The 22,516-nt window shown below is 73.4% G+C and overlaps 2 protein-coding genes across 2 annotated transcripts; one reads left to right on the top strand and one right to left on the bottom strand.

Annotated features, from left to right (window-relative positions):
* Positions 1 to 798: 798 nt before the first annotated feature.
* MSTO1 (misato mitochondrial distribution and morphology regulator 1) lies at positions 799 to 5,766 on the top strand. The gene is made up of 13 exons (XM_029055458.2): positions 799 to 891; positions 1,628 to 1,748; positions 3,134 to 3,197; positions 3,286 to 3,377; positions 3,578 to 3,704; positions 3,804 to 3,921; positions 4,017 to 4,151; positions 4,290 to 4,442; positions 4,529 to 4,660; positions 4,749 to 4,936; positions 5,057 to 5,161; positions 5,239 to 5,351; positions 5,472 to 5,766. Exons 1-13 carry the CDS (start codon positions 808 to 810, stop codon positions 5,747 to 5,749), a joined length of 1,710 nt encoding a protein of 569 aa, XP_028911291.1. The 5' UTR covers positions 799 to 807; the 3' UTR covers positions 5,750 to 5,766.
* On the bottom strand, positions 5,758 to 22,213 carry GON4L (gon-4 like). The gene is made up of 34 exons (XM_039910846.1): positions 22,120 to 22,213; positions 20,465 to 20,761; positions 19,974 to 20,114; positions 19,547 to 19,746; positions 19,261 to 19,341; positions 19,016 to 19,066; positions 18,787 to 18,837; positions 17,994 to 18,089; positions 15,462 to 15,581; positions 14,694 to 14,870; positions 14,291 to 14,483; positions 14,093 to 14,197; positions 13,957 to 13,997; positions 13,743 to 13,855; positions 12,551 to 12,749; positions 12,361 to 12,447; positions 11,912 to 12,083; positions 11,673 to 11,817; positions 11,433 to 11,583; positions 11,084 to 11,200; positions 10,741 to 10,974; positions 10,249 to 10,692; positions 9,790 to 9,990; positions 9,432 to 9,699; positions 9,143 to 9,327; positions 8,848 to 9,045; positions 8,577 to 8,720; positions 7,485 to 7,628; positions 7,257 to 7,373; positions 7,074 to 7,163; positions 6,643 to 6,976; positions 6,323 to 6,488; positions 6,134 to 6,236; positions 5,758 to 6,043 (listed from the first exon to the last, which is right to left on the bottom strand). The coding sequence occupies exons 2-34, from the start codon at positions 20,715 to 20,717 to the stop codon at positions 5,909 to 5,911; spliced, it is 5,256 nt and encodes a 1,751-aa protein (XP_039766780.1). The 5' UTR covers positions 20,718 to 20,761; positions 22,120 to 22,213; the 3' UTR covers positions 5,758 to 5,908.
* Between the last annotated feature and the right edge of the window lie 303 nt (positions 22,214 to 22,516).

Genomic DNA, 22,516 nt, shown 5'->3' with positions numbered 1-22,516 from the left:
GAGTGGCTCAGTGGAAAGAGCCCGGGCTTGGGAGTCAGAGGTCATGAGTTCGAATCTCGGCTCTGCCACTTGTCAGCTGTGTGACTGTGGGCGAGTCGCTTCACTTCTCTGTGCCTCAGTTCCCTCATCTGGAAAATGGGGATTAAAACTGTGAGCCTCACGTGGGACGACCCGGTGACCCTGTATCTCCCCCAGCGCTTAGAACGGTGCTCGGCACATAGTAAGCGCTTAACAAATACCAACATTATTATTAGGAGGGAGGGATGAGGATGATAGAGAAGCAGCGTGGCTCAGTGGAAAGAGCGCGGGTTTGGGAGTCAGAGGTCATGGGTTCGAATCCCCGCTCTGCCGCTAGTCAGCTGTGTGACCTTGGGCGAGTCACTTCACTTCTCTGTGCCTCAGTTATCTCATCTGTAAAACGGGGATGAAGACTGTGAGCCCCACGTGGGACCACCTGATGACCCTGGATCTCCCCCAGCGCTTAGAACAGTGCTCGGCACATAGGAAGCGCTTAACAAATACCAACATTATTATTATTACTGCAGCGCCGGCAGCCAGTAAACGGCTCCGGGGGGGAGGGGTGGGGTCACGTGGGCCTCGGGGGGGCGGCACGTGGGGCGCGGCCGCGTGCGTGAGGGGGGGGAGCGGCGTCCCGCGTCCGGCGTCCCGGGCCCCGCCCCCCGGCGGCGGGCGGCCAATGGGGCGGCGGGTCCGGGCGCCCCGGCCAATGAGGAGGAGGCGGCCCCGCCCCCCCGGAGGAGCGGACCAATGGGGGCCGGGGGGCGGGGCCGGGCCGGGCCGGGGCCGATGGCGGGCGGCGGGCGGGAGGTGGTCACCCTGCAGCTCGGACATTTCGCCGGCTTCGTGGGCGCCCACTGGTGGAACCTGCAGGTGCCCCCACCCCCCCCGCCCAAACCGCTCGCTTCCGGCCCGTCCCTCCCTCCCCCGGGGGGTGGGCAGCCCCCCCGCCCCACCCCCAGCCCGTCCTCCCCTCCCCGGGGGGTGGGCAGCCCCTATCGCCCCGCCCCCGGCCCGTCCCTCCCTCCCCCGGGGGGTGGGCAGCCCCCTCTCCCCACGGGGGGGGGGGCGTCGGGATCCCCGGCCCCACCCCCAGCCTGTCTGCCCCTCCCCCGGGCGGGGGGTGGGCATCCCCCTGGCCCCACCCCCAGCCTGTCCTTTCCTCCCTGCGGGGTGGGGGGGTTGGGATTCCCCTGGCCCCACCCCCAGCCTGTCCTCCCCAGGGGGTGGGGGGGTGGGGAATCCCCCTGGTCCCACCCCCGACCCTGTCCTCGCCGGGGGGTGGGGATCCCCTCGTCCCCACCCCCATCCTGTCCTCCCCAGGGGGTGGGGGGGTGGGGAATCCCCTGGCCCCACCCCCATCCTATCCTCCCCGGGGTTTGGGGGAGGTTGGGATCCCCCTGGCCCCACCCCCAGCCTTTCCTTTCCTCCCCTGGGGGGGGACGGTTGGAATCCCCTCGCCCAAACCGTCCTCCTCTACCTGGGGTCGGGGACCCCCGCCCAGCTGACCCTCCTCTCCTTTTGGGGGGAGGGGTCGGAGCCCCGGCCCCCCCCCCCCATCTTCCCCCCCCGACCGGCCCCGGCCTGTCGCCGTCCCTTGTCCCCCCAGGATGCGGCCCTGGACCCGGAGGGGCCGGGGGAGCTGTGTCCCCACGTCCAGTTCCGCAGCGGCCGGACCCCGCGGGGGCGGGACGCCCTCACGCCGCGCCTCATCCTCATGGACCTCAAGGGTGAGCTGGGGACGGGGAGCCATCGGGAGATCCACCCACCCTATTTACGGAGGGCTCGCTCTGGGCCGAGCACTGTGCCGAGCACTCGGGAGAGGACGGTACCCCGGCGGAGGGGCGGTGTGGACTCGTGGATAACGATGATGATGATGATGATGATGGTGTGAGGCCCTGTACTAGGCACCGGGGCGGATACAAGCCAACGGGGTTGGACACCATCCCCCGAGGGGCTCCCAGTCTTCCTCCCCATTTGACAGACGAGGGAACTGAGGCCCGGAGAAGCGAAGGGACTTGCCCGAGGTCACGTGGCGGATAAGCGGCCGAGGAGGGATTAGAACCCACGACCTCCTGACTCCCGGGCCCGTACTCGATCCACCACGCCGCGCTGCTTCTCTAGAGCGTTCATTCATTCATTCAATAGTATTTATTGAGCGCTTACCATGTGCAGAGCACCGGACTGAGCGCTCGGAACGGACGAGTCGGCAACAGGTAGAGACGGTCCCCGCCGTCCGACGGGCTCACGGTCCGATCGGGGGAGACGGACGGACGAGGACGATGGCGATCGATAGAGTCGAGGGGAAGAACGTCTCGTAAAAACGATGGCGACTAAATAGAATCGAGGCGACGTACATCTCGTTAACAAAATAAATAGGGTGATGAAAATATAGACAGTCGGGCGGACGAGTACGGTGCCGAGGGGATGGGAAGGGAGAGGGGAGGAGCGGAGGGAGATGGGGGGAAAAGAGGGGGAACGGGGGGGTGGTAGAGGGAGTAGAGGGAGAAGGGGAGCTCAGTCTGGGAAGGCCTCTTGGAGGAGGTGAGTTTTAATGGAGGAGGTGAGTTTTAGAGCACGGGCCTGGGAGTCAGAGGCCCTGGGTTCTAATCCCTGCTCTGCCAGTTGCTCGCTGTGAGAGCTGGGGCGAGTCACTTAATTCGCTCGGCCTCAATTTCCTCAACTGTCCGGTGGGGATTCAATCCTACTCCCTCCTCCCGAAACCGCGAGCCCCGCCGTGAGACCGGCGCCGGGTCCACCCTCGTAAGAGAAGCGTCAGAGGTCACGGGTTCTAATCCCGGCTCCGCCGGCCGGGCGGCTTCGGGCGAGTCGCTTCACTTCTCCGGGCCTCGGGTCCCTCGTCTGTCAAATGGGGGTGAAGACCGGGAGCCCCACGGGGGACGACCTGACGACCTCGGGTCCCCCCCCGGCACGTAGGGAGCGCCGAACAAACTCGTATCTACCTCAGTGGTCGACGGATACCGTTAACAAACGCAGGACGGACAGGAGAGCTGGCAGAGGCCTCCCCTGCCCACAGCGAGGTCCGCCCGGAGCGGGGGGCGTCTGGGGCGGCCCCCCGCCCCCTCGCCCACCCGCCGTGCCCGTCTCTCCGCAGGCAGCCTGAGCTCCCTGCCGCGGGACGCGACCACGGAGCAGAGCCGGCAGGCTCCCCTGGCCTGGTGGGTGAGAGCGAAGGGTGGGGACGCGAAGGAGGGGGGCCGGGGGCCGGGACCCCCCACCCCGTCCGTGTGCTCCTCTCCCCCGAAGGCAGGGGAGCGTCTCGACTCACAGAGAGGAGCCCCCCGCCCGGCCCCCCGACCTCCGTGACCCGCCGAGGGCCGATGCCGGGGCGAGGACAGGTGCGTCCGTCTGCCCCCTCGCCTCCCCTGACCTCGGGGGACCGCGGAGCCGGGCGGGGGCGGGGGGGCGGGCGACGGCGGCGCCCTCGACCCCCGGCACCGCCGGCGGCGCGGGACCCCTCACTGGGCGGTCGGCGGAGGGGGCGGGGGGGGCGCGTGAGCTGGAAGGACCCCCCCTCACCCCGACGCTCCGCCCCCAGCGCCGTCCCCCCGGCGACCCCTCGCCGGGTCCGCGCCCGGGGACGGCCCCCGCGTCTGGTCAGACGTCCTGCGCGTCCCGCTGCACCCGCGCAGCGTCTGCCTCGTCCGCCAGTTCAACCACGACGGGTACCGGGCGGCGGGGGGAGGGCCCCGGGGCGCGGGGGCCGGGCGGAGGGGCGGGCGCGGGGGCCGGGCCGGGGGCTCACCCGGGTGCCCGCGGGGCAGGGACACGGGGCGGCTGGAGGCGTTCGGGCAGGGAGAGCGGCTGCTGGCGGGGCCGCGCTACGCCGAAGAGCTGGAGGACCGGCTCCATTTCTTCGTGGAGGAATGCGACTGCCTGCAGGTGGGCGAGCGGGCGGGGGAGCGGGGCCGGGGGGCGGGGGCGCCCGGCCGGGCCCGACCCTCATCGTCCTCCCCTCCCCCCCCCGACCCCGGCAGGGCTTCCAGGTGCTGTGCGACGTGCACGACGGCTTCGCCGGGGTCGGGGCGCGGGCGGCCGAGCTGCTGCGGGACGAGTATCCGGGCCGGGGGATCCTCACGTGGGGGCTCTGCCCCCCGCCCCCCCGCTCGGGGGTGAGTCTAGGGGGGCCTCCCGCACCTTCGCCCGTCTCCTCCCACCGCCCCCCACCCCCCGCCGCGACCTTCCCCCAGAGATTGGGCGGGGGTGTGCGCGGGCCCTGACCTCCGCCCCCCCCGCCCCCCCCCCCCCAGCCGCAGCCCCCCGGGGTCTACCGCCTGCTGAACACGGCGCTGAGCTTGGTGCCGCTGGCCGCCCACAGCTCCCTCCTGTGCCCCCTGACGCTGGCGGGGGGGCTGGGCCTGCGCCCGCCCCCGCCCCCCACCTTCCCCCTCCTGCACTACGAGGTGAGGCCCCGGGCGGCGGGACGGGACGGGCGGGGGGGCGGCGGGGAAGGGGGCGGGCGCGCGCGACCCCCCGCCGTCGGCCGCAGGCGGCGGACCCCAACCACAGCTCGGCCATCCTGGCCGCGGCCCTGGACACGGTGACGGTCCCCTACCGCCTCCGCTCCGCCCCCGCCTGCATGACGGACCTGGCGGCTCTGCTCTGCGCCGCGGGGAGAAAGGTGCCCGCGCCGGGGGCGAGGGGGGGCGGCGGGGGGGAGGGCGGCCCGGGGCGCGGCCTCCGCTCACCCCGGCGTCTCCCCCGCGCAGGTGACGGGGGCGTCCGTGGCCCTCCCCTTCCCGCTGGCGCCCGGCCGGACCCTGCCGGACGCCCTGAGCCGGCTGGGGGCCGCGGCCCCCTGGACGCCGCTGTCGGCCCGCGCGGAGGAGGCGGGGGCCGGGGGCAGCTTCGCCCAGAGCGTGGTCCTGCGAGGGGTGGAGCCCGACCGCCAGACCGGGTGAGGGCCGGGCCGGGGGGGGGGGGGCTCGGAGTCCGACGGCCGCGCCGGACCAGGGCGGCACGTGCCCGCGGGGGGCCGACGGGTGTCCCTACCCCTAACGGCGGCCTTCCCTTCCAGCCGCCTCCCGCCGGGCACGGCGCCGCCCTCCGCCCTGCACGCCGCCGCCAGCGGAGACGAGGTTCTGGCGCGCTACCTGCAGCGGCTCCAGCCCGGCGTCACCAGGTGGGTCCCGCGACTCGGGCCGCCGGCGTCTCCCCCCTCCCTCCGCCCCCGCTCACCCTGCCCTTCTCCCCCGCCAGCGTCTCCCAGCTGCTGCGGCAGCCCTGCCCCGTGCCCCCGACCTTCCCCCGCCTCTTCTCCTCCCGTCTCAGCGCGCGGGGCCTGGTCCTGGACCGGCCCCGCGTCGGACCCGGTGAGCGTGGGGGCCGACGGGGGGGGGGGGCGGCGGAGGAGGGGAGCGGAGGGGTGGGCGGGGGCGGCGGGCACCCGTCCGCGGACGGCGGCCTGACGGCGGGCGCCTGTCCGCCGGCAGCCGTGGCGGCCGTCCCCGTGCTGGCGGGCCTGCAGTCGTGGCGGGGGCTGGGCAGGGCCCTGCGGGGGCTGGCGGGCGAGCTGGCCCGGGTGGACGTGCGGCGCTGGGCGAGCTACCTGGGCGCCGGCGTGGAGCGCGACGACGTGGCCGAGACCGTCCACGCGCTGAGGGCCCTGGCCGGCTGCTACCCCCGGGCGGACGGCGCGGACGACGGAGAGGACGACGACCGGGAGGGGGACGACGACGACGACGGGGACCCGGGGGGATCCCCCGAATAAAACCTGGATTAAAACGCCCCGCCGGCCCCCACGGGGGCCGCAGCAGAGAGACTTTTATTGCTGGGGGGGGCGGGCAGGGGTGGGGACGGGGGCGTCCCCGCACAATAAATAGAGGCGCCGGAGGGGCGGGGGGGACGGGGGCGGCCCCCGGGGTCCGGCTCAGTCGTCCGGCTCCTCGTCGGACGGCGGCTCCCCGTGGTCGGACAGCGGGTCGGCGTTGCCGGCGGCGTCGTCGGAGGCGGGCGCGCAGGCCGTGTGGAACAGCTGCATCAGCTCCCGGAAACGCTGCGAGACCTGGGGCCGGGCGGGAGGGGCCGGTGGGCGGCGCGGTCGCCCGGCCCCGCGGCCCTCTCCGCCCCCGCGGCGCCCGGCCCCCCCGCCGACCTCGGAGGGTGTCTTGTTGCCCAGCCGCTGGGAGACGGCGCTGAAGGTGTGGGGCCGGGCCCCCCGCTCCTGGCAGGCCGTGAGGATCACGCGGTCGGCCTCCCTGCGGAACCGGGCCGGGACTCAGCGGGGCCGTGCCCCCTCCCGCCCCACCCCGCCCCCCCCCCCCCCGCCCCTCCGCCCACGCACCTGGTCCACAGGACCACCTTCTCGCCGGTGGAGCTGACTTTGATGTTCTTGGCACAGACGGTGGCCGCCTCGGCCGCCCTGGGCTGCGGCTCGTCCCCCGCCGGCCCGGCCCGGCCCGCGGGAGACCCGCCGGGCGGCCGGTCGCCGTCCCCGGGGCCCCGCGGGGCTCCGCCGGGGGGCCGGGGGGCGGCGGGGGCGCCCCGGGCGGGGTCCCCGCCGGGCTCCCGGGGCGCGGGCGGCGGAGGGCGGCGGGAGGGCGCCCCCGCCCTTGGGGGGCGAGGGGGGCCCGCGGGCCCGGGCGTCGGCGGGGGCGGGGGGGCCGGCGGTCGGCGGCTGGAGCCGGGGCCGGGCGGTCCGACCGGCCCCGGGCTCTCCCGGGGTCGGGGTGACCGGGACGGGGGCGGAACGGGGCGACCCGCTCTGGGGCCGCACGCCCGGGCGGGGCTCGGCCGCCTTCCCCTCTTCCGCCGCTTCAGGGCGGCCCCCCTCCTCCTCCTGGTCCTCCTCTTCCTCCTCCTCCTCCTCGTGGCGCCGGGCCGCCGCGGCGGGGTCCTCGGCTTCGGGGAGGGGCCCGGGGCCGACGGGCCCCCGCGGGGGGCTCCTGCCCGAACCCTCTGGGGGGTCCCTGGCCCCGGTCGGCTTCCCGTCGCCCGCCTGCCGAGACCGACCCAGACGTCGCGGTCGGGGGGCCGCCCGGGCGGGGCCCCGCCCCCGCCCTCCGGGGTTCCCCGCCCGGCCGCCCGGCCCCCACCTTGGTGGGAGAGTGTCCGCGTCTCTTGGTCCTCCTGCCCTCGCCGCCGGGACAGGTGCCGTCCGTGGGTCCGACCGCCCAGTCCGGCTCCTGCCGGAGGCCGGAGGCTCAGCACCGCGGCGCCCTCCCCGCGACCGTCCGCCCGCCCCCTTCCGCGGTCCCCGTCGCCTCGCCGCCCTCCACCTTGTCGTGGTTCTGGACCCTGAGCTTCTTCCTCTTGCTCCTGGGCGGCGGGGGCAGCTTGGGGGGCTCCTCGTCCTCTTCCTCCTCGGGCAGCGCCACCTCCTCGAAGCCGTCGAACTGCGGGGGGGCGGAGAGGAGGGGCGACGGGCGGGTGGACGGGCGGCCGGGCGGGGGCGAGCCCGGGCCGGACGCGTCACGGGCGCCCCCGTCCCCGCCGGCCCGCCCCACCTCGTATCCCTTCTCCTCGGTCCAGTGGACCTCCTCGAAGTCTTCCAGCCGGGCGGGGGCCGGGCGGAGGTGGTCGAAGAAGACGGAGAATTCATCCTGCAGGTGATGATGCCCCTTCAGCAGCTGCCACATCTGCGTCTTCAGCTAGGGCCGACACACACGAGCGAGCGTGCCCGCGTCAGCGGCGGGGACGCACCCGGGCGCCGGGGCTCCCGGGGCAGGACGGAACGAGGCCACCCCCTTCCCGAAGCCCTGCCGGCGGGCGCGCCCCGTTTCGCCGATCCCCCGCCTCTCGGGATCGCGGGGGCCCGGCCCCGGACCGGGCACTCGGCCCAAACCCGAGAGAGCGAGGAGCGCCCCCCATCCCCGCCCTCGAAGTGCCGACCGTAGGCCCGTGGCGGGCAGGGAACGCGTCTACCGCCTCCGTTACACCGTCCTCTCCCAAGCCCTCCGAACGGTGCCCCGCCCGCGGCAAGCGCTCGTTAAATCTGACCGACAGACGGCCTCATCCGCCCCCGCGGCTCCTCTCGGTCGGTTTCGCCGGCGCCCCCTGGCCGTGGGGGTCCCTCCCGGGTGGGCAGGTGGCTCTCGGCTTCTCCACGTCCCCCCGCCAAGGCTCCGACTACCGGCTCGACCCCGACGGTTCCCACATCTCCCCCTCCGGCCCGGCCCGCTCTCCCCGTGGATGTCCCGCCGGTGGGACCCGACTCCTCGTCCACGCCCTCCCCCCCCACCTCCCGCTCCCCCTGCCCGTGTCCTCGCTTTGGTGCCGTCCTCGCCGCCGCCCCCGACCCGTCCTCTCTCCCCCCCCGGGGCCCCTCCCGGATGCCCCGCTTCCCCTCCATCCACACGCCCCGCGTAGAAGCACCCGACCCGCCCCTTTTCGGACCCGCGCCTCCTCCCCGTCCCGTCCCGAGGGGTCGGCGGGGTCGGAACGTCCCTCCCCCGACGCCCGGGCCGGACCGGGGCAGGGATCGCGACCGCCGTGCCGTCCCGTCCCCGGCGGCCGCCCGGCGAGCGCCGGGGCCGGCCGGGCCGACCGAGGGACTTGGGGAGGGGGAGCGACGGCGGAGGGGCCCCCCGGGCCCCCACCTCGGCGATCTCCTGGGGCACGCAGTCCGCGCAGCCTTGCAGCACTTTGATGATGCGCTGGTGGTGGGACGGGTTCTCGGCGAAGCAGATCTCCAGCTGCCGCAGAAACTTGCGAGACTTCTCGAAGGCCTGCTGCTCCTCGAACTGAGACCCGACGGGTGCCGGGGGGAGGTGGGGGGGGGGGGGGCGGCAACAGACCTTCCCCCGCGGGGGGTCGGCCCCCCCCCGGGGCGAACCCTCCCCCCGGGGCCCGCGGGCGGACGCCACCCACCAAGCCGCAGGCCAGGGCCTGGTCGGGCAGCAGGAAGGCGGCGAAGTCGCGGAGCAGCTGGGGCCAGGGCCGCAGCAGGGCCTGCAGGCTCCCGAACAGCTCCACCGCCGTGCGCCGCTGCGGGCTCGACTCGAACTCGTAGATGACGCGCAGGAAGTCCTCGTAGCGGCCGGGGGCGGGCCGCAGGGCCTCCCGCACCTGGCGGGGGAGCCAGAGGCGGGGGGTCGCGGGCCGGCCGCGCACCCCTCCCCCGGCCGCGCGCCCCGCCCCGCCCCGCCCCGCCGGGCCCGCTCACCCGCGTCAGGTAGGCCTGGGCGAAGGCCAGGTCCTTCTGCTCCCGCAGCGGGTCCCGCTCGAGGATGTCCTCGTCGAACAGCAGCAGCAGCTTGGAGGCGTCCTTGCTGGCCCGGCCCCGGCCCCGCCGGCCCCTCGGCCGGTGGCTCACGCGGCCCCGCCCGGCGGCCTTGGAGCGTTCCCCTGCTGCCGGGGGGGACGGGCGGAGGGGACGGGGGTCAGCGGAGGGCGGGGGAAGGGGTCCGCGGGGGGGAGACCGGCGGGAGGCCCGGGGAGGGAACGCCTCTCACCAGGGGTCACCCCGCTGGGCGCGGCGGCGGGGGTGGCCGTGGGCGAGGCGCAGGGCGACGGGGGTTTCTCCTCGGGGTCTCCGGGCGCCCCGTCCTCCTTCTGGAGCCGCCCCGGCCTGTCCCCCGCCTCCTCCTCCTCCTCCTCCTCCTCCTCTTCCTCCTCCTCCTCCTCCTCCTCTTCCTCGGGCTCCGAGTCCCCCTCCTCCGAGTCTCCCTCCTGGACCAGCTGCCGCTTGGACGCCAGCCACGTCAGCTTCTCCATGGTCTCCTGCAGCCGGGGACCCCCGCCCCAGGCCCCCGTCAGCCCCTCGCCGGGTCCCCGGAAGGGACGGGCCGAGCGGAGCGGGCCGGCGCCCACCTGCAGCTCGGGGACCGACAGCACCGACTCCTCGGACGCCGACGACATCCCCTCGTCGTCCTCGTCCTGCGTGAGCTCGTCCAGGTCCTCCTCCTCCTCCTCCTCTTCCTCCTCCTCTTCCGCGCCCCCGCCCTTCTCGGGCCCCGCCCCGGGGCCGTCGGCCCCGGGCGAGCCGACCGGGGGGCCGTGGGGGCCGCCGGGCTCGGCGGGCGGAGGGGGGACGGGGGGCGGCGGCGACGACTCCCCCGCCCGCGCGTCCTCCTCCTCCTCCTCCTCCTCCTCCTCCTCCTCCTCCTCCTCCCGGGCCGCCTTTTCCTCCGGCTCCTCGGTCGCCCCCTCCTCCGGTTCCTCCGGCTCTTCCTCCTCCTCCTCCGCCTCCCCACCGCGGGCCCCGCCGCGCCCCGGGCCCGGCTCGGGGGCCGCGTCTTCCCCCGGCCGGCCCGTCTCCCGCTCCTCCACCTCCGCCACCCGCCCCGCCCCCACGGCCGGGCCGGCCGGGGCCTCCGGCCCCGGTCCCCCTTCGTCGGGGGCGACCAGCAGCGGGGGCAGGTCCAGCGGGCAGGGGAAGGGGGCGGGGTTGACCAGGAGGGTGGCGACGGGCAGGGCCGGGGGGACCGGCCGGCCGGGCCCGGCGTCGAGCGGCCGCAGAAGGCGCACCACGTTGACGGTGCCGGCCGGGACGGTCAGGAAGAGGGGCGCCGGCGGGGGGACCGCGGCCGGCGGGCGGGGCCACGGCGGGGCCTTCCGCCCGGCGGGGGCGCAGGCCCGGCGGCCGGCCAGGGCGGGCAGCGGCACCTTGCAGGGCCGGGCGGGCGCCGGGCCCCGGGCGGCGGGCGGCCCGGGCGGCGGAGCCAGGGGGGCCGCCTCGGCCGGCTGGATGGGCCGCGGGGTCCGGGCCGGGACCTGCGCGGCGGGGGGCGGCGGCGGGGGCAGTTCGGGGGGCGGCGGCGGGGGGCCGGGGCCGGGCCGGATGAGCAGGGGCTTCAGGGCCGGGCAGCGGCGCTGGCGCCAGGCCCGGCGGGAGAAGCGGTTGGCCAGAGGCTTCAGGGTCAGGGCCAGGCGCTTGGGCGGGAGCAGCGGGTAGCGGCCGTCCGGCTCCGCCCGGGGGTCGGCGTCCGGGCCCGAGGGGCCCGCGGAGTCGCCCGCCAGGCACCTCAGCTCCTCCTGGATGGCCGGCAGGCTGGCCTGCGGAGGCGCCCGGGGGCCGGTCACCCACCCGGCCGGGCCCCCCCGGCCTCGCGGCGGCGGCTCCCCCTCCCCGCCCCGCCCCCCCACCCGGGCCGGGGGGCGGCACCTTTAGCCAGAAGGGGAGATGCTCCTCCTCCCTCTCCACGGGCGCCTTCCACTGGTCGGGCCGAAGGGCCTCGCAGCACTTCAAGAGCACGGGCAGCTGACGGGTCTTCTTATAGTACTGCACCGGGCCGCCAGACACGCCGGAGCCTCAGCCGCGCCCGCCCGGGGCCCCCGCCGCCCGGCTCCCGCCGTTCCCCTTCCACCCCCACGCCGTTCCGGGGGGGTCGGGTGAGGTTCGGCCGCCCGGGGCGCTTAACCACCGTGGGATTTCTTAACGACCGGGGTGTCCGTCGGGCGCTTACGACGGCGGGGCGGGGGGGGGGGGGGGGGGGAGGAGGAGGCGAACTCACTTTGATGATGTTGTCCGGCGCCCGGTTCATGTTCAGGTTCTTGATCCTGACGGTCAGCTGGTGGGCCGTCTTCCCCGTCAGCAGGTACTTGCTGATGAGCGGCTTGGGGAACTCGGTCCCCTCGAAGTGCTTGAGGCCCAGGGCCAGCAGGCTGAGGGGGGCGCGGACGGAGGCGGTCAGGGTCGCGGGCCGCGGGAGGCCTCGGCCCCCCGAGCCCCCGGCCCGCCGCCCCCTCCGCACTTGTCCTCGGCCTTGGTGAAGAGGATCTTGTCGCGGGGGTTCTTGGCCTTGAGGGCGCAGACGGGGAGCAGCTGCGGGTACATGAAGACCCGGCGGGTGGCCAGGATCCAGGCGAGGCGCCGCGGCAGGCTGGGGTAGTCGGCGGCTGCGGGAGGCGCCGGCCGGAGGCCCCCGGGTCAGGTCGGCGGCCCGGCGGCCCCCGGCCCCTCCCCCGGCCCCGCCCCCCCGGCCCGGCTCACCGCTCTTCTTGGGCGTCTTGCGGGGGCTCCAGTCGCCGTGGCCGAGGGCGTGGAAGTCATCGATGAGCTGCACGGAGCCCTCCAGGTTGCAGGGCTGGAACGTCGTCTGGAAGGTGGGGCTGGACGGGCGGCGCAGCGCCAGGGAACTCTGGGCAAACGTCCCCAGCTCCCTCTGCGGCGGCGGAGGCCCCGGGGAGCCCACGCACGCAGGCGCACGGACACGCCGGGGGACACGGACACGCAAGAGGGGCGCCGCTCAGGAAGGGCGGGCGGGGGGTCGAGCCGCTCCCGGCCGGCCCGCCCCCTCGCCCCACCGGGCTCCCCCCGGGGCAGCGTCCGGCCCCGCCCGCCTCCGAACGTGGACCGGAGAGAGCCGGGCCTCCCCTTCCGGGGCCCCGATCCCGCCCTCGCCCCCCCGGGCCCGCCGCCCGCCCCCCGCCCGCCCTTACGAGGAACATCCTGGTGGTGGTGGCCTCGGCGTTCAGGCCGGGGTTGGAGCTGGCCAGGAGGTGAATCTGGGTCAGGAGCTGCACGTGCTGGGGAGGAGGGCCGACGGCGCCGTGAAGCGACCCGGCGCGCTCCGGGGTCGCCCCCGGGGCCCCCGCCCGCGCCTCGCCGGCCCCCGCCGGCCCCCCGAACCTGCTGCATCTGCTGCTGGAGGCGGGCCCGCTGCGCGGCGTCCAGGACGAGGGTCTGCAGGGCGCGCTGGCTGTGGGGCCCGGCCCGCTCGGCCTCCTGCTGCTGCTTGGTCGAAGACTTCTTCATGCGCAGCTGCTCCAGCAGCTCCTTCACCGTGCGGTGCTGCTCGCTGAGGAGGTTGGCCAGCGGCTCCTCGAACCTGGAGCGCCGGGGAGACGGGGTCAGGGCCTCCCCGGGGGACACCCCCCGGACCCGCCGGCCGCCCGCCGTCCTCCCCGCGCCGGCGGAAGGCGGGCGGGCCCGGGCGCGCACACGTCGCGGGGCACCGGGCCGGGCCGGCTGGCGGAGGGGACCGCCCGGCGCGTGGCCGGGCCCGCCGCAAGGCGCGGGCGAAGCGGGGTAGGGGAGGGCGGGCCCGGGCTCCGACCCTCCGGCTTCTCCCCGGTCCAGTCCACGCCCCGCGTGGCGGCGGCGGCCGCGCCGGGCCCACCTCTCTCCTCCACGTGCCGCGCGGGGTCCGTCGACGCGGAGGGGCGGAGACCCGCCTGCCGGGAACCGCCGGCCCCCGCTACTCCCCGACTCCTCCTCTTCGTCCCTCCGCCCCGAGCCTCCCCCGGGAGCCCTTCCCGACCCGTTCCCGGCCGCTAGGGCTTCTGGACCCGGCCCCCCCCGACCCCGAGCGCTCCGCATTCGTTCGTCGCTGTGCGGAGCGCTCTACTAAACCTTCGGAAAGCACAGCTCGGCAACGGAGAGAGACGATCCCTGCCCACGGCGGGCTCACGGGCCCCGCCGTGCAGGAGGCCCTTCGTTCGGAGGGCACCGTTTCGATGCATCTCTTCCCGCGCCCCACCCCTCAGTCGGCGTAAAGGTTTCCGGCGGCCGGGGAGCCGACCGTGGGGCTCGTCCCCGGGGCCCTCCGCTGCAACGCGCGCCCGCACGGACGCCCACGTGGGGCTCCCGGGCCCGCCCGTGGCAGCGGCGCGCGGCTGTAGCTGGCCGGCCGGACGGGGGCGGACTCCCCCGTCCGCGTCCCGCCCCGCGGCGGCACCGCTTGCTCGGAGGGGGCGGGGGCGGGGCCAGCAGTTTCTCTCCCTCCCTTCCCAAACCGGCACGGCGGGGGCTGGGGATGCCCGGTCCCGTGAGGAGGGGGCGAAGGGGGAAGACGGGGAGGGGAGGGGAGGGGACGACTCACCGCAGGGCCTGGGGGGTGTTGAAGTCGGGACGGGATTCGGCGGGGCCGTCCTCCTCCTCCTCCTCCTCCTGCCCCTCGTCCTCCACGTGCGGGAAGCCCATCTCGTCCTGGAACTGGCGGCGGGGGGGGGCGGCGGGGCGGTCAGCGGGCCGGGGCCACCGGTCGGCGCGAGACGGGAGCCGGAGCCCTCCCGCGGCCGCCCCGGGACGCTCACCGTCTCGAACAGCTCCTCCATCAGCTCATTCACTTCCTTCTCTGGGAAGGGAGAAACGGTCAGGCCCGGGCCCGCCGCGCCCCGCCCGCCCCGGCCCCCCCGCCGCCCCGGTCAGGGGTCAGGGGAGCGCACGCACTGGTGATGCGGACGGCCCGGTCGTTGCGGAAATCCTCCGTGTCCGGCTCGTCCAGGTCCTCCAGGAAGTTGTACTCCGGGTCGTCGTCGTCGTCGTCCCCCTCGTCTGCGGGACGGAGGGGTCCTGCTCCGCCCGGGTCCGCCCCTCCGCCCCGGGGCCCCGCCCGCCCCCCGGCCGGGCCCCCCCCGGCGGCCGCACCCTCGTTGCCCACGTCGTCGTTCATCAGCCCGCCCAGCCAGGCCTTCCAGTCGTCGTCGTCGGCCGTGCCGGGGTCGTACATGTCGGGCGTGATGTCGGGGGCCTGCAGCTCCGCCTCCAGCTGCCCCAGGGGCACGTCCTTCAGGGGCATCTTGGAGCGCGTGCGGAAGGCGATCAGGCTGTCGTCCAGGGGCTGCGGCCGGGGGGGAGCTCGGCTCAGGGAGGGGACCAGCCGCCAACCCCGCGGAAGACGCGACGCCTCTCTGGGCCTCGGTCCCCCGGATGTACGACCGGCTCCGAGGGGAAAAGGAGCCGCCTCCCGCCGGGGACTGATGCGGGGCGGGGGGGGGGGTCGCGGGGACACAAAGGGTGGGGGGGAGGGGCGGGGCGGCCCCGGGGTGACCTGGAAGGAGTCGGGGCAGAGCGGGCCGAGCGCCAGCTCCTCGTCCACGGCGTGCAGCTTCTCCATGAAGGCGCTGTCCTTGCTGGGCCGGGGACGCGGCGGGGGCGGGGGCGGGCCCATGGGCACCACCTCCGCGCTGATGTGCCTCACGGGCGTGGGCGGGGACGCCTTCTCCGCCTGGGGGCGAGGGCCTGGGCTGGGGGGTGGGACCGGGGCCCCCCCCCCCAATCCGCACCCACCCGCCAGGGCGGGTCGCGGGTGCGGGCCCTTTCCCTCTGACCCCTGACCTCCCCGGCCACGTCTGGCCTGCAGCCTGTCCCCCGCCCGCCGGCTCCCCTGACCCCGGCGGGGCTCCTCCCGGACAGCCCGGTTATAATAATGACGACGACGACGATCACGGTATCCGTTAAGCTACGTTCGCTACGTTCCAAGCGCTGGGACAGATACGGGTTAATCGATCAGGGTTGGACACAGACCCGGACCCGCAATGGGGCTCACAGTCTTAAACCCCATTTCACAGATGAGGTAAGGGAGGCACGGAGAAGCGGAAGGAGTCGCCCGATACCCCGCAGCCACCCCGCTGGACTTGGGCTGCGGCCGGCGCTCTCCTCCGCCCGCCGCGGACCTTTCCCTCCCCTCCCCTCCCCGCCCGCTCCGGGGGGACCGCTGCCCAGGTGGGGGGCACGGTGCAGGGGTCGGGAGGGAGGGAGGGGCAGGAGAGAAGACGGCGGGCACGCCGGTCGTCTCTCGGGGGGCTTCGGGGCTCACCTCGGGCGGCGCCCCGCCCTCCTCGTCCGTCTCGGTCATCTCGGAGGACTGCCTGGTCCGGGACCGCTTGGCCCCTCGGGGGGACGAGGCCGTGCTCTCGACGTCGCTCTCCAGCAAACTCTGCAGGCGACGCAGACGTCAATCCACCGATCGATCGCGATCATTGAGCGCTTACTGTGGGCGGGGCACCGAACGCTCGGCGGAGTACAGAGCGACGAGCCAGGCGACGGCTCATTCATCCCCGCTCCCTGCCCCACAGCACGCGTCCGTATCCGTAATTTATTTACTCACCGTCACGTCCGTCTCCCCCTCTAGACGGTAAGCTCGCCGCGGGCAGGGAACGCGTCGGTCGTACCGTTATAGTGTACTCTCCCAAGTGCCCAGCACAGCGCTCTGCGCACAGTAAGCACTCGAGGAATACGACTGACCGACGTTTCCCGCCCACAACGAGCTTACCGTCTAGAGGGGGAGACGGGCATTAACGTGAATGAATAAATCACGACTGTGGACCTAAGTGCCGTGGGGTCGGGCAGGGGCCGAGAGTGGTGAATAAGAGGGAGCAGCACGGGGGACAGAGAAGGGAGAAGAGGAAAGGAGGACTTAATCACGGAGGCCTCTTGGAGGAGACGGGCCCTCGATGAGGCTCTGAAGGTAGGGAGGGTCACGGTCTGTCGGACTTGAAGAGGGGAGGGCGTCCCGGGTCGGGGGCAGGACGTGGCCGGGAGGTCGGGGGTGAGGTAGAGGAGACGGAGGAACAGTGAGAAGGTTGGCTTTAGAGGAGCAGAGCGTGCGGGCCGGGTTGGAGGAGGAGAGCGGCGAGGTGAGGTAGGCGGGGGGCGAGGGGATCGGGGGCTTTAAAGCCGACGGTGAGGAAGTTTCGTTTCGACGCGGAGGATGGGCCGCCGCGTGGTTCTCCAAGAGCGGTTTGGACGGCGAGGGAGGCGTGGATGTTAGCGACGTTAAGAAGGTGGGACCGACGGGATTTAGCGACGGATGGCAAACGTGGGTCGAAGGAGGGCGAGGAGTCAGGGACGACGCCACGGTTACGGGCTGGGGAGACCGGAAGGAAGGCGGTGCCGTCAACAGCGGCGGGAACGTCGGGGGGAGGCCGGGGACGGGGCGGGAAGATAAGGAGCTCCGTTTTGGACACGTTAAGCTTCAAGCGTTAGACTGTGAGCCCGTCGTCGGGCAGGGATCGTCTCTAGATGTTGCCCAATTGTACGTTCCAAGCGCTTAGTACAGTGCCCTGCACATAGTAAGCACTCGGTAAATACTGTTGAATGAATGAATGAAAGTAGAGATGTCTTGAAGGCAAGAGGAGACACGAGACTGCCCAGAGGGCGCGAGATCGGGGCTGGAGATGGAGATGTGGGTGTCAGCCGCACAGAGGTGGGCGTCGACGCCACGGGAGCGGATGAGTTCTCCCAGAGAGCGGGTGTAGACGGAGACTAGGAGGGGAGCCAGAACTGAACCTCGAGGGACCCTCCCCCCCCAAAAGTTAGCGGCTGGGAGGCAAAGGAGGAGCCCGTGAAGGAGACGGAGGACGGACGGCCAGAGAGGTAAGACGTGAACCGTGAGAGGACAGTCAGTGAAACCGATCTTGGAATAACGGTTCCAGGAGGAGGGGGTGGTCGACGGCGTCGAAGGCGGCCGAGAGGTGGAGGAGCATTAGGGAGGGCGGTCCGGTCACGGAGGGAAGGTAGTTTGGGTACGGAGGCTAAATGGGGCATGATGACTGGAGGGACTTGAACGGGGTCAAGAGATGGGAGGGCTCTGGGGGGAAACAGATCAGATTCGCAGGGAGGAGAGGCGGGAGAGAGAAGGCGGGTGAGGAGGTTGTGGTCACAGAGACGGTGGTCAGCACCCGCCCCTCGGTAAGCCCTTCCGGCCCCAAGCCACCCCAGCGCAGGGCTCCCCCTCCGGCAGGGGTAGAGGGCCGCTGGGAGGATCCGGACGCCGCTCACCCTCTTCCACCCCGACCCGCATCGTTACATTTACCCTCCCAGGCTCCGACTCTCCTCGGATGCCCCGGCCCGGACTATCCCACACCCGACTCTTCCCGAGGGACCCAGCTGGGATCATCCCGCACCTCGACCCTCCCCTCTCCATCCCTGATTCTCCTCCCGATGAGCCAACAGGGACCGTCCCACATCTCTAACTCTCCCCGGTCCTTCCCCGAGTCCCCAAGGGACCCGGCCTGGGCATCCCGTCTGAGAGTCCGTCCCACCCCCGGCCCGCAGGACCGGCCGCTCATCTTGGCCCCTCAGCTTCCCCGGGGGAGCTCCTCTCCCCGACTCTCTGGGGAAGACTGGTCTCCTCCTATCTGTCCTCGACCTGCCCCCCTCCCAGGGCTGTTGGATCTGGGGGCGGCCACTCCGGGTGGGTCCCGCCGGCCCCCTCCGGGGCCCGGGGTCGGCCCAGAGCCACCCCACCGCCCGCCCCGCCGGCCGACCGCCGAGGCGATCGGCGAGCGACCGCCCGGCTCCGCCCTCTCCTCGATGCGCGTCCGGACCGGCCGGGGCCCCGGCTGACCTCTTCGGCCGTCTCGTCCTCCTCCTCCTCCTCCGGCTGGTACTCCTCGTCCGACGAGTCGTCCTCGTCCAGGTGAATGTCGACAAACTGCGGGGCCTGGTGGGCGGACGCGGCGGGCACGGTGGGACTCCGGGGGCTGGCCGCCCGCCGGAGAAGGGCGGGAAGGGCGCCAGGCACGGGTCGGGCTCAGGGAGGCTGGGGGAGGAGCGCGAGGGAGCCGGACAGGGAGGGCGAGTAGGTGAGGGAGGCTGCTGAAGGGGGAAGGCTGGGGTAAGATCGGTACAGCTGGCACCTGGGAATTCAAGCCCAGCGTGGTTCTCTGCCCCGTGGACTGGCTTACCCGTGAGGGCGTCGCGCTCAGGCCTCCGCTGCAGGTGACGGGGCAGGGCGGGGAGGGAGGGGAGGCGGGGAACGGAGCCCCCGCCAGAACCACGTGGGCGGGAAGGGGCCTGGGTCGCACCCCGGGGCAGCCGAGAGGTAGGAGACACCGATGGTCCCGGGGCGCTGGGGGGGACGGACCAGAGGCCCCAGGGCTATGGGCGAGACGGAACGGGGGCTCCGGGGCACTGGGGGAGACAGACCAGGGGTCCCCAGGTGCTGGGGGAGATGACTTAGGGGTCCCAGGGTGTTGGGGGAAACTAACCAGGGGTCCCGGGGTGCTGGGCTGGACGGACCAGGGGTCCCGGGGAGCTGGGTTGGCGGGGGGTGGGGGAACGACGGACCGGGAGTCTCGGGGAGGCGGGGGCGAGACGGACCGGGGGGCCCGGGGCGCCGAGGAGGACCAGGCGCTCACCTTGGTTCCGTGGGCTTTCTTCATCGGTGAGATGTTCCAGGTGGGAATCACCTGCGGGATCGGAGGGCTCAGGCCTGCCGGGGTTGGCGGAGCCGAGGGTTCTCCCCGCCCCGACCCGTCCCCCGACCCCCAACCGTCGCCCAACCGCCCCTCGAGGCCGGGGCCCACCGAGCCTGGGCCGCCGACTCGGACGGCCCCCCGCCGGGCCGGGGGCGACGCTGCCACTCACCACTCCTTTCTCCACGACCTCTTTCAGCTTCGATCGGGTCATCTTGGGCTCCTGGCAGACAGGGGGGCGCGTGCCAGTGGGGATCGGCTCCCTGGGCAGTGAGCCCCACCCCCTAACCCCACCGTGGGACAGGAACCGGGGCGGGGAGGAGGGCGGGGGACAGGGACGGAACCAGGACGGGGGCAGAAGATACGACCCAGGGACGGGGGATAGAGATGGGGCGGGGGCAGGGGCCCCGGACTGACAAACAGAGGCCGGTCCGCCCCCGCCGCATCGCTGATGGCCGCCTTCATCATGGCCACGACGTGCTCGTTGGTGATCACCTCCTGCGGACACGATGGGGGCACGGGTCAGCCTCGGGGGCTGGAGCCCTTCGTCGGGCAGAGCGCCTGCGCGCGCGGGCGCTCGCCCGCCAGCCGGAACCCAGCCCCCGGCCGCCCCCATCCGCCCCACCCCCCGGGCCCCCCCAGCCGCTCCCGGACTCCCCGCTTCCCTCCGCGCCTCCCCCCGGCCGCCCCGGACCCCGCTCACATGCAAGATGTTGCGCACGTTGACAACGGTCAGGTTGTGCTGCTTGGCTCCATCCTCCAGGGTCCGGTCCAGCGTGGCATCCCTCCTCGGGTCATCCGGCTGCGGGGCCCTGCCCTCCGGGCCCTGCCCGTCGCGCTTCCGCTTGGTTGCTCTCTGCTGCCGTCTCCGGCGCCTGCCACCCTCCTCGCCACTCTGCTCCTCTGCGCGCCACCGGAGGTTGGGGGCATCAGCACCGGTCAGAGAGGCCCGCGGCCGTCCGTGCCCACCCGAAGCCCCGGACGCTCCCTCCCTCGGGGCCCAGAGCCCGGGCACCGCCACCGGGAGCTACGGGGCCTCCCCACACCCGCGTGCGCTCCGGGTCCCGACCCTGGCCAGTTGGGGGCCCGGACGGCGGGACGGGGAGCTCTGCGCCGGCCCGGACGCCTACCCATGGGGATGAAGAGGCCAACGTCCTCGGGCTCGTCCTCGGCCGCCCGCGACGGCGTCCCAGGGGGGTCCCCGGCGCAGGGAGGCGGCGCTCTCCGGGGCTCCCACCCCAGTGCCCCCAGAGGATGAGGAGGCTGCTGCCCTGAGGGGTGGGGGGGGACATCCACGGCGTCACCGCCAGGCCTGGCGGGAGGAACCCAGCTCTCGCACGGTCGGGAAGGGACCATCCGACATCCCCGATAACCTCCGGGGATTCAGCGTGAACCATCCCACACCCTTGACTCTCCCTTGTCCGTCTCTGCCGCTCTCCCCCACTGACCCACCCTTGACCATCCCCCGGGGACCCAGCCTGGAGGGCGCTGGAAGCTCCTGGCCTCGGTCGGTGGGACGTGGGGAGCAACCAATGTTCGTCTGCCCCACGCGCGAGCCCGTTCATCCAGCCGCCAACCTCTCCAACCATCCTTCCGAGCCCCGCCACGGTCTCCCCCTCACCTCCGTCCTCCTCGGTGCCAGCCGGGTCCACACGGCCCCCCTCGCTCCCGTCCCAGGGGGGCTCCGGGGAGAGGCGGCGTTCCCCTGGGTGGTCTTCGCCACCGCCTTCGGGCCAGGACGCGCCCTGGGCGGAGCAGGGGGCCGCGGAGGGCGGCCGCCCCTCTCCGGGGTCAGGGTCCGAGGGAAGCTCCGGCCGCTGGGGAGACCCCCCTGCCGAGAGGGGGGCCGCTCGCCTCTTCTTGCAGGGCAGCATGTCACAGGGGGGGCGTCCCCAGCTCCCGTCCCATCCTGAAAGATCTGGGGGGTGGCGGCGGGGGTCAAGAGGGAGAAGCCCAAGCCGCCACACACACGCCCCCGAGACCCCCAGACCCGGCCCCGACCCCCACGCCCCCTGGACCTTCCCTGGGAGGGGTGGGTGGGTCCCCCCAACCTCTCCCCTCCTCCGTCCCTTCACCCAATAATAATACTAATGTCGGTATTTGTTAAGCGCTTACTATGTGCAGAGCACTGTTCTGAGCGCTAGGGTAGACAGAGGGGCATCAGGTTGTCCCACGTGGGGCTCACGGTCTTAATCCCCATATTTCAGATGAGGTAACTGAAGCACCCATCCCGTCTCTGCCACTTGTCAGCTGTGTGACTGTGGGCAAGTCACTTAACTTCTCTGTGCCTCAGTTACCTCATCTGTAAAATGGGGATGAAGACTATGAGCCCCACGTGGGACAACCTGATGCCCCCGTGTCAACCCCAGCGCTCAGAACAGTGCTCTGCCCATAGTAAGCGCTTAAAAAATACCAACATTACCTCCCAGCCCCGCCCTCCGCCTAGGGGGTCTCCAACCTCCATTCATTCATTTGTATCTACTGAGCGCTCACCGTGTGCAGAGCACTGTACTAAGCGTTCGGGAAGCTCCAATCCAATACAGTGACAGCGTTCACACCCCCAGCACACCCCAGAGCGACATCCTCCCACCCCAACCTCGCCCCACCTCACCCTCCCCCCCCCAGACCCCATCAACGTCGCCCCCCTCCCCCCCGAGCTCGGGAGTCAGAGGTCATGAGTTCGACTCCCGGGCTCTGCCACTTGTCAGCTGGGTGACCGTGGGCAGGTCACTTCCCTGGGCCTCGGTTCCCTCCTCTGGAAAATGGGGATTCACTGGGAGCCTCCCGTGGGACCACCTGATGACCCTGGATCTCCCCCAGCGCTTAGACCGGCGCTCTGCACAGAGTCAACGCTTAGCGGATCCCCACATTGTTGTCATCATCCTCCTGGAGACCCGTCCTCTTCAGCCCCTTTAGGCCGCCCACCCCCCAACACGGCCTAGAGGCAGGAGCGCCTGGAACCGGTCCCCAGAAACGGTGCCGGGCGCCCGGCGAGCGCTTAGCCAACACCGTGGTTATTCTCATCACCGCGGATCCCGTCACCCCATTCCTCTCCAAGCCCCCCACGGTCTCCCCTACCCCCCGAGTCGTCCCCCCCCCCCCCCCCAGCCCACGGTCCCTTCCACTCACGCCAACCGATGAGCCTCTCCATCCCTTACCCAGACGCCCCCGCGCTCGATGCATCCCTCCCTCCCCCCCGGCCCCCTCCCCCGCTTCATCCACCCCTAATTGCCCCCCGTCCCCCGCCGGCCCCCTCCCCCTTGGCCGGTCCCTCACCGAGCGGCCTCGCGCCCGTCGGCCGCCACCGGAAGGCGGCCCTCGGCCGGGGAGGAGGGGAGCGGGGCTGGCGTTGGCTGGGCCGCCTCCGCCCGTGCGCATGCGCCCCGCCGCGCGGCCGAGCGAGGGAGGGAGGGAGGGAGGAGCAGGAGGAGGAGGAGGAGGAGGAGGACGGCGGCCATTTTGATTGAGGGCACGACGAAGCCACGGCCTTCGGGCCCGGCCCCGCCTCCGGCCCTTAACAATCATAACAATAATAATACTGTTAAGCGCTTACTATGGGCCGAGCACTGTTCTAAGCGCCGGGGTAGACACAGGGGAATCAGGTTGTCCCACGTGGGGCTCCCCGTCTTAATCCTCATTTTACAGATGAGGGAACTGAGGCCCAGAGAAGTGA

This window comes from Ornithorhynchus anatinus, chromosome X5 (genome assembly GCF_004115215.2).
Source record: "Ornithorhynchus anatinus isolate Pmale09 chromosome X5, mOrnAna1.pri.v4, whole genome shotgun sequence".
NCBI lineage: Eukaryota > Metazoa > Chordata > Mammalia > Monotremata > Ornithorhynchidae > Ornithorhynchus > Ornithorhynchus anatinus.
Note: the sequence above shows the minus strand (reverse complement) of the source record. Positions and strands in the feature narration are given on the sequence as shown.

Excerpts from the sequence above, each read along its gene's own strand:
- GON4L (XM_039910846.1), bottom strand. The coding sequence starts at position 20,717 with ATGCTGCCCTGCAAGAAGAGGCGAGCGGCCCCCCTCTCGGCAGGGGGG. Across the intron at positions 12,750-13,742 it reads AACACCCCCCAGGCCCTGCG|GTTCGAGGAGCCGCTGGCCA; the intron begins GTGAGTCGTCCC and ends CCGGCGCTCCAG. Across the intron at positions 9,700-9,789 it reads TGTCGGTCCCCGAGCTGCAG|GAGACCATGGAGAAGCTGAC; the intron begins GTGGGCGCCGGC and ends CCCCGGCTGCAG.
- MSTO1 (XM_029055458.2), top strand. The coding sequence starts at position 808 with ATGGCGGGCGGCGGGCGGGAGGTGGTCACCCTGCAGCTCGGACATTTC. Across the intron at positions 1,749-3,133 it reads CATCCTCATGGACCTCAAGG|GCAGCCTGAGCTCCCTGCCG; the intron begins GTGAGCTGGGGA and ends GTCTCTCCGCAG. Across the intron at positions 5,162-5,238 it reads CTCCAGCCCGGCGTCACCAG|CGTCTCCCAGCTGCTGCGGC; the intron begins GTGGGTCCCGCG and ends CTCCCCCGCCAG.